Source organism: Falco peregrinus, chromosome Z (assembly GCF_023634155.1).
Source record: "Falco peregrinus isolate bFalPer1 chromosome Z, bFalPer1.pri, whole genome shotgun sequence".
In the NCBI taxonomy this organism is placed as follows: Eukaryota; Metazoa; Chordata; class Aves; order Falconiformes; family Falconidae; genus Falco; species Falco peregrinus.
In genome coordinates this window covers 2,410,137-2,426,277 of record NC_073739.1, presented here as the reverse complement: position 1 = coordinate 2,426,277, position 16,141 = coordinate 2,410,137, and the positions used below count along the sequence as shown (strand labels likewise).

Below are 16,141 nucleotides of genomic sequence, written 5' to 3'. Positions count from 1 at the left end.
TTTAGATCAAACGCTGAAGAGTCTGGCTAGCCAACAACTCTCATACCGACATCACCTATGCAGGGGTCATTTCCTAAAAGCAGGGAAATGTTCAGCCAGGTAAAATTCTACACTTAGGTCATCGCCTTAAGCAAGATGATGAAAATTCTAAGGGAGTTACAGCTTCTACAAGAAACACTCTCAACTCCTCAGACCTGCACATCTTAGACTAGAGTACATAAGCAATTAAACAATTTGGTGATGCAGCGGATTCCTCTTCAAAAGGATTTTTGGCCAGCTCGTGCCCTTTACCTTTACATGAACCTGAGCTGCAGAGGGAAGTGGCAGGAGCTATTTCTGTATCTGGCACAGGGCTGAGAGCAGCAAGCTGTTTACATCTCATGTACATTGAGGCAATTGCCAGCAGCAGACTGGGGCTGGTATTCAGCCCACAGATTGCTCACTAGGCAGATTTAGCCTCGTGAATGAAGTTGCTTGCCATTTTACAGACTGAATGGAAAGAACAAGTTTATACCTCAAGAGACCCTGAAGAGCTACAGGGCAAAGATGCTGAGCTGAGCTCACAAATCCTTTATGACTGTAGAGAAAATTAGAGTAGGGAAAGGGAAACGGGATGATTGAATTATTCCATCCAGTGCCCCATGCTTAACCTGAACAAAAACAGTTCTTGGAAGCCCGCACGCTATGTTTTAATTCTAATGAGGTTCTGAAGAGAGATACTTTAAGCAAAGGGAACGGCAGGGCTGAAACACTGGAGCTGATGTGCCTTAGCTCCAGGCGAAGAGGAAGCACAATTCTCCACATCACATGCTTTATATTTCATGTTTTACCACTCAACACCATGAGTGATACAGAATGTGAAGCCTGAAATCCTGTCTACTGAAAAAAGACAGGCAAAGTTTTTGTTCAGCTCCAAGAAACTCACAACACTAGGTCCAGCCTTTGGAGCCAAAGAAGCAGGGAGAGAAGGGTAGACTAGGCTGTGGCACAAAGAATTAGAACAAACAAACAAACCAAAACCCCAGCACTGTTTGGACAAAAATTATTTTTATTCTCCATTTAGCAGACATGGCCAAAGTTTGGTGTCCATATGCCTTTTCAGTATTCATTTTGAAAAATAATGTTTCAGCTATTCAAAATATAAACACACTAAAGAAAACCACCAGCTTTCGAAGCTTGGGTACACTGCTTTCGAGAGCAAAGGCTGTCAGGCAACTGTGATTATTTTTTTTTTTTTCCTTTGGGGTTACTCTTTAAAAAGTGCCACACCACCATGGAAATTGATACAAGCACTAATGCCTATTACATGTTAGCGTGTAATGCAGTGCAGCATACTGGTTATACAATACACTATTGTTCAATAAACTGTTAAGCAGTAAAACACTACTTAGGAAGGCCATATGCTTGTCAGGGAGATTGTCAGGAGAAACTGTTACTCATTTTAATGAGAGGGAAACAAAACTAACTCCTCCCAGAAGTTAGCTCTCTTTTTCAAGGTAAATTAACCCCAGTTAGCTACATTCTTTCATCAATCTTCCTAAACATGTTTTTTTTCAGATAAAGCTAGAGAAAACCAAGATGGATCTCTGACTTGTATGTACGAAGTGTTTTATGCTAACTGAAAGAAACGTACATCGTTTTACTATAGAGTGCAACGGCAGACAATTCAGATCATAAATGCAATGGCAATTATAAAAGTCTCTCAAAAATAATGGTACTTCTTCCTGTAATAACACATTGGTTTTCCAATACTGGCTGCTTTGACAAGGCAAACAGATTAAAGCAACGGCAACTTATTTCCCACTCATAAATGTAAATAATCTAAACTGCTAGTCCTAAGAATTATAGCAAATAATGGAAAGAAAAAGGCTTCCCCTGAAGAAAGTGGAGATTATTCTACAGAAAAGAGGTAATTTTTTTTTTCTACTTCCTAAATCTAAAGCCAGTTTTAATTGCAAAGTTTCTAATACCAGTTGTATCTTTGACATAGGAAGGAGAACCACAGCTACCTGGGCTGTAGATAACTGGGCTCAAAACACTTGTCAAGAGAAGAAAGATGTGTCCTCCTTTCCATGTACGACTTCAAAAATGCTCACCAGTAAAATCCGCACTGACAGTCTTAAGTATCATCTCTGAATGCATTTTTAAACTTACCGCTTCTCCGCATCACTCCAGTTGCTGAAAAGCCTTTCATTTTCTTTTTGCAGATGCTCATTTTTTGCCTGCAGTCTTCCAAGGCAGTCCAGACAGTAACCGATCAGCTCCTTAACCACATCTGCCGGGCTCGAAACTTTATGTAGCTTCAGACATCCAAGTCTAAACTAGGACACAAGGAAAGAATGAGTTACTTCACCTGTACTAGAAAGATCACAAAGCCTTGCTCCAAGAAACTCGAATACATGCGTCATAAGCACAAGAAATACTCCACAGTCCTTCAGTTCAAAGTGATATAACAAATTTGTCACAAGAATAATTATGGAATAATCTACAAGCCCATTATTTATGCAGCTAATACGTCTTAATGGTCATCTATCATTTAATAAGCACGGGACATAAGCACTGACATACTTTCTAATGGGCAGGAAAAGAGATGCCATGCAGCAAGAGTAACACGATACAGCAATGACCTGCACTTGTACAGATCAGAGGAGGTCAGTAGTACAAAGGTGCAACCACAGGATTTATATAAAAGACATTTTTGCTGTAATACACAACCGCAGGAACTGAAAAACTAATGGCATTGCTAACACGTTCTTGCCTTCTGCCCAATTCTGGTACCTGCAACAGCAATGCAACCACATAAACATTACTGATAAAACGAATAAACATTAATTACCTTTGATTTTAAGTAGCACTAGATATGCCTCCCTATAATGCTTGCATGCACCTGAAGGATGAAAACTAGCCCACAAGTTCTCCCCTTCAGGGCTCAGACAAGAAGTTCTTAATAATAAAAGGAGCCCTTCCATTAAATAGGTAGCCTCAATAATTCAATGAGATTAAAGGATAAGAGCTATAATGAACAGTTGTATTTCTTCAGCAATGAGGATGTCATACAGGATATACAAGAGTTCTGAACAGATTTGTTTGGCAGGAACAACAAAAAACTGTTGTTTCTGTTATCTTAAAGAGGGAATAGCTCAGCCATACCTACAAAACAACATCAGCTAAACTATAATTGTGCAAAGCTGGATGAAGATACCAAAATAATCAACATGACAGTTTAAGTCCATTGAAGAAAGATATTAAAGCTGCATGAAAAAGGTCGCCCACATCATCTTAAGAGAAGCAAACCAGAAATGAAGGACACTAGTGCTCTGGTGTAGGCAGATGATGGGGAATCTGAACTACCTTAAGGTACACTTCTGCAGCTGACAAAGCCTGCAGAAGCCACAGGAGGCTTTCCCGATGCCTCTCTGCACCTAGAAGTGCCACCATTTGCCTGGCTTGATAAAATAGCTGAGGGAGCAGCTCTAGAGAAAAGCAAAATAGGCTGGATGATGCTATCCAGACTTTGGCGAGGCTACACTACAGTAGAAACAGATCTTTCAGGAAAAAGGCATCAAAATGACCTGGCTTTGATTAGAAATGCCTGCAGAAACATCCAGTTGGTGAGGGGTACTTGGAAGGAGAAGGGGTCCTCTCTCACATCTTGTAGTTATTAAAAGTATTGACAAAACTGTTGTGGCATTTCCCTATGAATAGAACCATTACTCGTCTTTTCAACTTGAACACACAGCAATAACATCTTAAAAAAAAAAAAATAATGTCGCACATGCTAGGGAAAAGTTCAACCTATGTCGTGGCACCTCTGCTATTAAAATCAGAAATGGCATTTCATTAATTTTTCTTCTTGCTTTAGGTCCATTTTACTTGGAAATGCATGGAAAATAACTAAATAAAAGACATTCATGGAAAAAAAAAAAAGTGTAGCATTTGTTACCACTTTTTTAAGAGAGAAGTTTACTACTACTATACATAAGGTTTTGCTGACAAAGGCCTTGTGAAATTGCTTACAAAGATTTCAAAGGCACCGTTTCAAACAAATAACAGTCCTTCAACTTAAGATATTTTATCTGTGAAAGTCTCTGCAAAAACACATGATACCATCATGACCTTCTTCAGCAAGGTTAATTTACCAGAAAATGCAGCGCACTCAAATGTTTGATTTCAAATTAGCCCCTTATCTTTCTTCCAAATTCACATGTACTGTCTCTAACATGTTGCTTTCCTTTAGCTTACATACATCTGATGGCTATAGATGAAAAGATGCATTTAATTTATTTTTGGAAATTAGATTACATTATCAGTAACCCACAGAATGACGTGTATTCCCTGGATATCACACTTGCTGTTTGACAGCTTTAACAAAGATGGACATTTACGTAAAGGAAACTGTTTTTCATCACTTGCAAGCCACCACCATACTATACGGATAAAGAATTCATGCCACACTTGAATACTAGCCACAGAGATAAAGAAGCAGAGTAGCAGAGATAAACAGCAACACAATCTTCTACTTGTACTATGGAGGAAATAGCAAGAAGAGTACATCTTTTTATCTTATGCTTTTAATATAAACAGCTAAGACAAGGTATAGGCAAATATGTTTAATCAGGACAAACAAGCATTGTCCAAATTACAGTTTATGCTGCACAAAATAAAATACGAATGATCCTAAAACAGGTTAAAGGGAGTAAAAATAATTTCAGCTGAAAGCCTCGTTCCACTCACAACCAAAATCGTGCCAAACACACATCAGACATTGCAAAAGCAATTGCAGTTATAAACAAACACCAGTTCAGCCTCTTACTTAAACGTATTACATAAACCGATACTGCTAGTGCAACGTGGAGTTCTGAAACTACAAGATACATCCCCATCTTTACAGACCTCTGCCATGAAAGGATTTCTGGAAATCTGAAAGAAAAACCGCTATCCTTCTTTTTTATAAAAGTTGATATACTTAAATCAAACCAGGATTTGGGGCATGAAACCTTTTTTTATGAGTTTTCAAAACAGAGAAGGGGGAGAGATCACGCTGCGAAGAGCGGAGCAAGGAATGCATGCCAGCCTGATGAGCTGCTGCTAACGTGTCACCCAACAGAGAGAAGGTGCTGGACAGATTTGCCACATGGCTACAGGGACACAACAAATTTGGTTGGCCACCTCTTTAGGTGTTCATTTCAAAGTCCAGTAACAGTTAATCTTTAAGTTAATCTTTGATTCAGTCTTTAGACAAAGCAATTGACTTCCCTAGATCAAACTTCACTGTACTGTTTTCTATGTCTCACACACTGTGATCTCTGGACCACTTCTAGGAGGCTCACAAAAGGTAAGCAAAGCAAGACCATCACCTGGAGGCTTAAATTTATTTGGCAGGTGGTCACATGTCAGCTGGGGGGAAAAAAAACCACCAACAATCATAAAGCTTCTGCAAAATGAGTAGTATTCCATATCTTTTTTCCCCATCCAGTCATCTAATCTTAACTTAGGATAGTGGTAGGCGTAAATTATCCAGGTTATATTGCAGCTACCTCTAGCACCTCAGCGCAGAAAAACATGGGACGTTTAGATACAGCCCTAATTAAGCCAAAAGTAACGTGATATTGGATAGTGGTTTTCTTTTGCCTTCTTCACACAGAATGTTATACAAAGCGTACCAGGCTGTCTCTTCAGCATGAAGTCATTTCTAACAATGAGCTATTACACCATCTATTTAACTAAGAGAAATGTTAGCACTAACAATAGTAACATTGTTATCTGAGCAAATTACAACTGATTGGCATTTGCCCCTGTAAAAAGCCAGTGCCGAGAGACTGATAAGCCATAAAGACAGCCAGATCCATTTCATTTCCAAAGCATCAAGGCAAAGCAGAAGCCATTTGTAAAACAACATAAAGGAAATGACATCTCAGGAGACTTTTGCCCTGCAGTCCTGCTGGCATCCCAAATTCAAAACCAAACTGGGAAAGGATCAGTTGCACAAAATAGCACAAATTTAGACCCGAGAATTCTGAATTTGGGACAGACATGCAATACGCAACACTGATTAAGACAGATTTCTATTAAAATTGAATGCTTGGAGGGGAGGTGGGGATCATTAAGAAGGAGGCATTAGTTTTCCTACTTATTGCTTAGATTTTGCTTGCAACTTAACCAAAAAACAGTCCACTTACTTGTCCTTCATCGCCAAAACCACAGTAGTGAAACTGGAAACAATTCTAGAAAGACTCAGTTGAAGTAGCTAAAGACCAGGATACTATAAGAAACAGTTAACTAGGTGGGATATCAAACATATCTTGCTTACTGCATGAATGAAAGCTCAACACTAACACTTCACTAAGCTAATTTTACATATAACATGCCTACGATTTGGATCGCATTTCCAAGGTGAGCCTCATTTTGTAAATTCCTGCACATTGCTGCTCTCTAGACCGATTTATATTTCTTGCCATTCTTCCAGCTGCTGTAGCTTTCCATCTTCACATCATCTGCAGATGTAATTTATGTGCATTTTATTTCCTCTTTCAGATCGTTCAAGAAAACATTATGTAAAACAGCGAAGCATTAAACACTTCATTTATACAGATAACAAGCAGCTCTGCTAGAGGTCCCAGTAGACAACAGACTGACTGTGACTGATATACTGCTCTCCTTCAATATCTGTTTTATTGTTTGTTCGGGTTTTTTTAAATTGTTGTTAAAAACACATGAAGTGAATACCAAGTCACTGAGCAAGCCATGTTCCCTTAATCAGAAATCACAGTCAGCACTTATCCATGAGACCAGTATTTTAAGTTTAGAAATAAAAAACAAGAATTAGAAGCTTATGACAAAACTGCCATTTTCACATCTTCTCTCATCCTTCCCACTGTTTGTCTCCTACAGATGAGGACAGGGGTGTCTTAAGCATAAGACAGAAAATATTTCAGAAGGAAACTGAAGAGCTTCTCAAATAATTTTTCCTCTACCTACTCATATTTACAGGAAGATGCTTCACATAGAAAAAAAAAAGTCATTAAAATATGAGCCAACACATTTTTTCACGGAAAATTCTGAAACTACATGAAAACTAATTTATGCTATAGAGGTGGTGGATTTTAGCTTTGCATTTAAATATATATATATGCCATCTATTCTTTGCATTAATTCATTCCACTAGAAATGAGAATTATCCTATTTAAGGCAGTAACTATCAAAAGTTATGCGCTGAAAGGAGAAGCCATTTACACGACAATGCCTGCATCTCTTCTAAGGCAGAATCTGAAGCTGGATACTAACAGTGAGCTAATTTCCAGTAACAATTTTTCATTATGACATACTAGTCTGTAAGAAAAAAAAACATTCATGCTGGAAACTCTCATTGCATCTGCATTGCTGGCCATGATTTCTCTCTGTATTACTTAAGTATCTTGACAATCCTCTCTAACAGTATTTGTTACCCAAAATATATTTAAGGAAGTCCATACTTATTTAGACAGATTTTGTCTCTTCTTCTCCTGGCAGGCTTAGCAGCCATGTAGTGTGTCTCTCTTCTATTCATATTATATACTTAAATCCTAAACTTTGGTGTTTTGTTTCTTCCTTCTCCATTTTTAAAATGATTTAACAAGTATTTTTTATAGATAACACTTACAGATACTTATATTTGACTTTGAAATTAAAATATTCCTACTATGTGAATTAATTGATGAAGTTTTAATTGTACAAGCCAAACTACAGCCTGTAACAGAATCATCTCTAGCTCACCTCACTCATCTTCCACTTCTCCTACACCTTCAGATAAGGACTCAGATCCGCGCACTCTGCATCTAAGCATAGTATTTCAAACTACATTAACAATCAGCTGGGTTAGCACAGTTAGTGACATCTACATCCTTGCAGACAGATGCTGCCTTCTGCAAGGTATTGTCTAAGCAAATGTCCTTTCACCAGGGAAATATTAGTGAAGAATTTGAGGGGAGGGAAAATTCCACAGCAGCCCACCAGCATGGAGCAGCTGTGTAGTCCCTCTCTGTCTTTACCAAGACCTGCCGTTTGCAGAAGCAGCTGTGACCCCTGCGTTGAGGCAGGAAAGCCCTGCAGACCCATATAACGACAGACCCTTTTGTCACAGCCCTATCCTGAGCACCTCTCAACACCTTTCCTACGCTAGAAGGGAGCTACACTGGGAGCAATATTCTACGACAGAGTTCAGTCTTACTAGAGGTTGGTCTTTCCATGCTGTTAATCCCAGTTCAACTGGGTATTTGGGAACTAGGGCGGACAGAGGAGAAATCAGAGTGGTTTTTATTAACAAGGATCCCACAGTCTGAAGCCATGTTTTCATTACTCAAAAACCCATCTCAATAATCGCAAAAGCCAAACCAAACCAAACGCTTTACTCGCTTCTTTTTCAACACTTGCACAAATTTATACCTAGAAAATCTTGCTAAGACAAGATATTAAAAGCTATCAACTGAACTACCCTGAAGTCACCTACTCATGACCTTGACTATGGCTGGTACTGAAAGTAAATTCTTCACCACAGAGTTAAATACGAGCCCTGACAGACAACACCAACTGTTAATTCAAAAACCAGAATGCAGAACCCCTTCCATGCTTGCATTACAGTTGGCAGTGCAAGACACAGCAACTTTCTTTTCCCAGTTGATCGTTGGAACTCTTGCGAGAATCAGCCCTGCTACTGCTGGTTAAGTATCAGCTACCTCTTCTATTCCACATAAGCACAGACTCTGACCTAAGACAGAATCTATACTTTGATAAAACTAAGTTTTCACTAAAAAAATACCTATGAATTTAAAAGAGGAAAATGTTAATGAAAATTCATGTACAGGGTTAAAGAATATGACCTACAAATGAATGATGCTGACACTTATACAAAGACAGTATTGTTACAAGCTTGAATCTGGAAAGCATTATACCATTTTTATTTCTTAAGTCAATCAGTGAGTGGTCTTGATTTTTTAAAGCTGTGCCACTATTATCTCGAGGGAAATCATTCAACAGTAACCATGACATCCCTGGGTGTGGTAATAAAATGAGTACACTAGACTTGCACAATACAGTGATGACAATGTGAAAGCAGAAGTTGCTTTTCTAACAGCAAACTCTAGGAAGCTAGAAAAATTACAAAGCACCATGGAAGCCAAGAAATCTTGCCGGTTACATTAGTCAGTATAAAAATATGATCACCAGTTGCAAAAATCAAATTGAAGATAAATATTCTGCCTTTACCCACTCTTGCCTTTTCCTCCTGAAACGTTATTTATGAGCAAAGTATTACTTCATCCTCAAAAAAAAGTATCATCTTGATGAAGGCATTATTTCCATTCTAGAGCAAGACCGCTGACAAGTGATTGCTATTTTTCTCAGGTTTATACTACAGGCTGCAGAAACCTTCCACGTAAATTGCTGTCATATTAGCTCCACATCAACAGATCAAATTCCATCTGGTTTCACTATTTTGTATGGCAGGGGTTCCCAAATATTTTGGGGAGTGCTTCACTGTTTGTCACACTCTCAAATCCACACATTCATGGCACTGTGGCCCCCGTAATAACTGCAGTGCAAAGAGACTACATCTGTAAACTAAGCAGAAACTGGGAACATTGTCAGGTGTTGGAATACACCAGTATCATATATATCTAAGAACTAGAACGGCCACAGCGTGTCCTTGGCCCATGCCATTCACCACTTCACCAAACACCCTGTAGGCACGTTGCAGGAGCTGGAGCACCCCAGGGACCACTTCCAAGAGGCAGTTTGCATGCAGCCACCCTCTTCTGCAGGCTGAGGGAGTTTAATATCATGGACACAGACGGTTCCCCAGCAGTTGGCGTCTGTGCCTGAGTACCTTCCCAGGAAATTTTAATTTACTGGTGCAGAGGCAACCACAGTTTCAGGTTTGCAGCAGAAGCCACTGTATTTTACAGCATTAAGGAGGACCAAGGCACACTGCAGGATAAGGTCTCAGATTTCCCTATTGATAGAATATCTGGATCCTGGGGAACAGAAGTAGAAATAAGGCTGAAGAAGGCTCTGCCACTTACAAGTTATTCCATTCATCCCTCATCAAGCTGTACACTGCAGCATGGGCCAGACTGGAAGCAGATTCCTATCCTGAAAGCTCTTCTTAGAGTCATTGATTGGAAGGGACTTCTGGAGGTCTCCTATTCAACCTCCTGCCCAAAGCTTAAAGGTCAGATGAGGTTGCTCAGGGCTTTATCAGCTGGGTCTTGGAAACCTCCAAGCATTGAGACTGCACAATCTCTATGGACAAACTGCAACACTTGACTGGCCTACGAATGAAAAACCTTTCCACTACATCCCATCGGGAACTGTGGTTTTGATTTATGTCTGTTGACCCTCATTGTCTGAACATGCACCACTGCACATTGCCTGGCTCTGTCTTCTCAGTAACTTCCTTGGAGGTGCTGTGCAGCCACACCTGAAGTTTGCTCTTCCCCATGTACAAGCAGCCCTGGTCCCACAGCCTCTCCTCACAGGGCAAGTGCTCCAGCCCCACAGCACCCTGACAGCCCTCTGCTGGACCCATTCCAGCCGAGCAGTGTCCTCTTTGTTCTGGGAACCCAAAACCAGATGCCGGATCAAACTGACTAAATGCCAAGTGAAAAGGGACAACCACTTCACACGTTCTGTTAACTGTACTCCTGCCCATATGGCCTGGGATGCTGTTGGCCGCCACTGCTGCCAGGGCTAGGAGCTCAGTGCCCACCAGGACCCACTGCCCTACCTCCCCAGCCCCACCAGCCCCAGCCCATCCCCCTGCAGGGGCTCTCCAGGCCTGGGAACGGCTTTGCATTTGTCCCCTGACTTTCATACGGCTCCTGTCACCCCATTCCCCCAGTCTGGCATCTCTGGGTGGCAGTCCTGCCCTTGAGAGCATCCACTGGTCACTCCAGTTCCGTGTCAATTGGAAACTCAAGGGATGTGCACTCCATCATCTCCCCCAAGTTACTGTTAAAGATATAAAACAGGACATGTTCCAGGAGAGACCAACACTTGTTACCAGCCTCCAGGCCCACAGGACCCACTAATCACTGTCCTCTGCATCCCATCACCCAACCAACTGGCTCTCCACTCATCCAAACTATAACAGCCCAACCTGGGCATGCTGCGGGGTGCAGTGCCAAAAGCCTTTCCACAGTCCAGACAAGTGGTACCCTCCACTCTCCCTGCAGGCACAGATCCAGCCATTTTATCAGAGAAGGCGTGCTAGATGGCAGACACAGTCTGCATGGTCTGGCACTGTGTACACTTGGCAAACCCACTCTCCTAAGCACCACATTCTCTTTCATGTGCACAGAATTATGCTCCGAGAGCAGCTGCCCCACGACTTACCCAGAAATCAAAGCAAACTTGACCAACCTCTAGTTCCTCTGAGCATCAATCCACCATTTTTTGAAAACTGGTGGGAGGTTTGCCTTTCTTCAGTGGTTCGGCACCTCTCCCAATCTCTGTGAGCTTTCAAATTTGAACAGGGAGCAGTCTCATAAAGGCCAGCTCTCGAAGCACCCTCAGGATGCAGTGTGTCTGGTCCAGTGGACTTGAATGGGTTGTTGTGGCGGAGAAAACAGTAACATGAAAAACCAGCTCTGCTCAGCAGTCTAAAGTTCTCACCCTTACTTGGATTTTGCCAAAATTCATTAAGGTCCTTGGAAGCACTGCATTTTGACTCTCCATATTTGAGATCGTTCCAGCAAAACGCTCTCAAAATCCCACTGCTCTGTTCAGGGGAAAGAAGAGGAAGACTTCTTTGAAGACTTTGATACTGTAATAAAATCCGAATATCATTTGCCTGAGACCTCACTAAAGCCAGCTCTTTGCAATCACAGGAAACAATGTCCCATAAACCCTTTTGTAGAGGAACTGAAATTTTAGTTTCCTAATCTCACTAGTCTAGCTGGAAAGCTGTTTGGGACAGTTTTTTCTAATTTGCCTCCTAAACACACACATGCCCAACTTGCATCCATTTGCTCTTGGACAGATACTGTTCCTTAGCTTATTAGCATTCTTCTCCCTCTCTAGTGTTCAGACTTAGAAATTCATAATTATTTTTCTCTGTCAGTATATATTCTGTTGAACTAAAGCTCAGTGTTGTAGCTTTGGCTACACATATGTTAGGGTTCTCTATTCCTCACATCATACAAGCTTCCTCCCAATTTCAATTTGCATTTCTCAACTGTGGATGACCAGAACTATACATGTAATTATGAATAGATAACATGACCAAGTAGACTGTGCAAATACACAGAAAATAGACAAAGAACTTCTGTGGCATTTGCGAGTCATCAATATTGAGTCTATTTGCATGTTTCATTTCTTTCTTTCACCCTGCCACATTTACCCTGTAAGAATCGCCAAGATATGGTGATTATCTGTATTTCAGGAAACCTGGTTCTTCAAATAGTTTTAGAGTAAAAAATTATAAATGCAAACTGTAAGCACAGCAGATACAGCTTAAATACCCCCTCTAAAATTTAAAAAAAGAAAAAAAGAAGAAACTTGAGCTACGTTGGCAGGTAAGAGTTGTTGTGTGAGCGCTACAAAGATGCCTACTGAGCAAGACACTAATTGGTTTATTTAATGAACAGCATTATATCTATATGTCCTTCTTTAAAGTCTTTGGAAAACTTCCTACTCAGAAACATCATGTTCCAGGTATCGATACAATCAGCTACTCCTGCAAAGCTTAATGGCACCCATGCTGAAATGGTCTTTAGCTACTGAATTTTGACAGCTGTGACATGGTCTGGGCAAAATCTACTCAGGCTATGATTCACTACCTGAAAGTGCTCTGCAATCTTTTCCCCAAACTTGGTCTAAAAACTGTTGCTCATGAGAGTACTTGCTCCTCCGAACTTCAACCCGTACGTATCAACAAGAACCAAATCACACCTTTGTGAAAAATGAGATACATGTCAAAAAAGGCATGAACTGAGTAAAGTTACCGAGCATTTGCCCTAAAGCAATGTTCATCTCTCAAGGTGCTAAGCTACAGAAAGCTGTCATTGATTTTCCCCTCTATTTTCTTGAACACTATGCAACTGAATCCCTTAAAATCAGAAATACACTGAATACTAACATGCGCTGCAGCAGTAACACTCAGCACCTGTGATATTAGGTATTTCTTCCAATTCTTTGCTAATGGTCATCAGATACAATGTTCCATTTCACTAAGAAAATCTGAGCAATTGGAGTAGAACGGCCAAAGGCAAAACTCCAGAAAGATCGTGTGTAATAGCTCGTTATTAGAATAATAAATATGAAATGGGCAACTATATTACAGTTCCACATTTAGTGATAACAGAGTCATCATGGTTACGCAAAATATGAACAATTTGAGCAGTTTATTGAATTTGGGATGAAATCACTACACTTCACCATGCAAACTGGCCGGCTTGCGTTTTACACATACATCCAAGCACTTTATCTTCTTTTATGCTTCTCCTATTTTATCATTCCCTTCTATACTTCAGGCAATAGTGTTCGTTCTGCTTTCTGCTAACAGTCTGCTCTGAAGCGACTTCACAAAGACAGCTGAAGCAAGACATCCTTAGAAGGTCTTTTTTTTTCATCTTTTTCCTCATTAATTCAATGGCCCCAGGAATAATCGAGCACTTTCCTACCTCACTGAGCAGCAAACAGACCCATGAGCAATGGAACTACTGAAGGCTGGTTTCCTATGTTTATGACTCTTGTGCTGGATCCCCATATGTCTAAGAAGGTGAGAAATCCAGTCAAAGCTTTTCCCTTATTTAACACATTTATAACTTCTCTTTCCCATGAGGATTTGCTAGTGTCTAATAATACAGTTGATCTCATTCCACAGTTTTTTCTAAAGCAGACATATGAATAGGATCTCTCTTCTCGCTCCAGCCACCCATTTCCATGAAACTAGTAGGAACCTGATATCTTTGAGACCTTTACTCCTGTCAAATCTGTTTGAAATTGGCTGGTAGTTTCAGAAGTTATTGGGGGGGAAGGCAGAGGAGGCAAGCAACTGGCAGTCAGAGGCACATAGCATGACCACATAATCCCCGTTTCCTTAGGAAGCGGGGGAAAATAATTGCACATTTTATTATTTAAAAACTCCCATAAATTAATTAGGAAATGAGCTTTACTTTGAGTTCTAAACTTGTTTTCTTCCTTGTTTTTCATGTAACTTACAGTGTGGCATAAATACAATAGACTCTAGGTATAACATCTGGATTCGGATCCCAGGACTCAAATACATGCACAATTCCCAACTATTGTTAATTTAGATTTCTTAGGGAAAGCCTAATAAGATAGCTCACATCAGAATGCATTTCCTACAGGCTAAGAACAGAACATAGGCCATTACCATAAATGATACACAAAATTATCACACAGCAACTTGTGTTTGTGGCTCAAGTCTCCCAAAAGTATGAAAGAATACCTCCCAAGGATTTTTAGCTTTATCTGCTGGATATTCTGCATATACATTCAGGTTTCCAACTCTAAAATTATTCCAGGACCAAGCTCATTTAAGGAAAATCTTTAAAATAGGAGTGTGAAGCTCTTTTTCTGAGCAGTTAATCACAAAGTATGCATAGCATGAACATGTAATACTGACCCCCCCCCCCCCCGCCTCCACCCATGCAACCCTTTTGATAACATCCAGAAAAGATTCTGTAAATGTTACAAAAGGTAGACCCAGATAAATGTACTTTTAGCAAAGATCTCCAAAATAAAAACAAGGCTTGCAGGAGTGCTTGTGATATTACTGTCAGTAAAAGTTCCAAGGTAACGACTAATACTTCCAAGATTAAAAAAAAACACCACCACATTATGTGTTAGCTGCTGCATAATGGCAGTATTTTAAGACTACCTGTCAACTGATCATATTCCTACATGTGAAACCCAGACTGCAGCTTTCTTCAAAAAAATTAATAAAATATAACTGAAATGTCTGGAGTAATAACTGTCAGATACGAAGACAACTTGTCTTGGGAGCTACTTCCCCTCAACCATTGACCTTTAGGTTTGGGAAGTAACGGAAATTATAAAGTGCTTCTTGAATACACCCTTGGAACTAACATGCCAACATTTTGCAGTAATTTAAGCCTGACTCCCCCTAAATATGCTGTACTCTGGTGGTTAACAGCTCAGTGATTGCACGATTCTTTGCTTGGAAAGTAAATGTATAACCACGTGAATAAGCATGAGATAATGCCTAGACCAAGGCGAAATAAAAGTGTTCCCAGCTAAGTACTACAAACAATTTTCCAGTGTGACTAATAACATTTAGAACAACTACTGACTGTTTTCAGGGTGGTTTTTCACCCGTTGTTTACAACGTCCTTTCAGGACGCTGACAGACACTTGCTAAAACCTTTAAGATCCAAACATCTGACTACTTAATAAGGAGTTCATTGAATGGAGTTATTTCACCCCATTCAAGAAAATAAGAAATTGAAGATTTTCCTCTGTTGTAATAAACTCACCTATCTGCGTACACTTGCCCCACCCACAAGCATGGAAATATTCTGTGCATCTTGAGATATGCATAGTGAATATGCCATATCTCTGGTAAAAACAAAATTCCAAGCAGTGTTAAGTCCATAGGAGAACATAAAGGCTTCTGTAAATTATCAAGATATGAATAGCGTATTTTTATCTATCCAAGAGTCTAACAAACAAACAAAAAAGCTAAACTCATTTTTTATAGAAAGAAGCACAGCTCAGATTCAGGAATACAATGCATGTGAAATAAACTTTACTGACCTATATCTGTTTACGTTAACACTCCTTTTCTTACTGTTCAGTTTCACCCATCCCCTTTAAGACTTAAACAAATCCACAGATATGCAGAGTGCGATCCTACACACAGAAGCTGAACCCTTCTAGCCATCCTCAACGATTATCTCTTCTGCCTTCATGCAGGAATACACAACTGCCTTCGTGGCAACTTAATTTTACATAAGCATATCACACACACCCCCAACTATTTCACAGGAGTATTTAAAAAAAAACCCACAAGGTGTATTTGCCTCTATTTCCTTCTAAAACACTGTCAGAGACACAGAAATTTGACAACCAAAACTTGTTCTAGACTATATGGACCTAAAAGGCTCTAGTGGTAGTAGGACAT

At 40.1% G+C, this 16,141-nt stretch overlaps 1 protein-coding gene across 1 annotated transcript in view; it reads right to left on the bottom strand.

Annotated features, from left to right (window-relative positions):
• Positions 1-16,141, bottom strand: part of XRCC4 (X-ray repair cross complementing 4) — a 185,065-nt gene that overhangs the window by 105,685 nt on the left and 63,239 nt on the right. Inside the window, exon 4 of the mRNA XM_055790526.1 lies at positions 2,155-2,321. Coding sequence (XP_055646501.1) covers positions 2,155-2,321 — 167 coding nt within the window. The remainder of the gene's footprint in view (positions 1-2,154; positions 2,322-16,141) is intronic.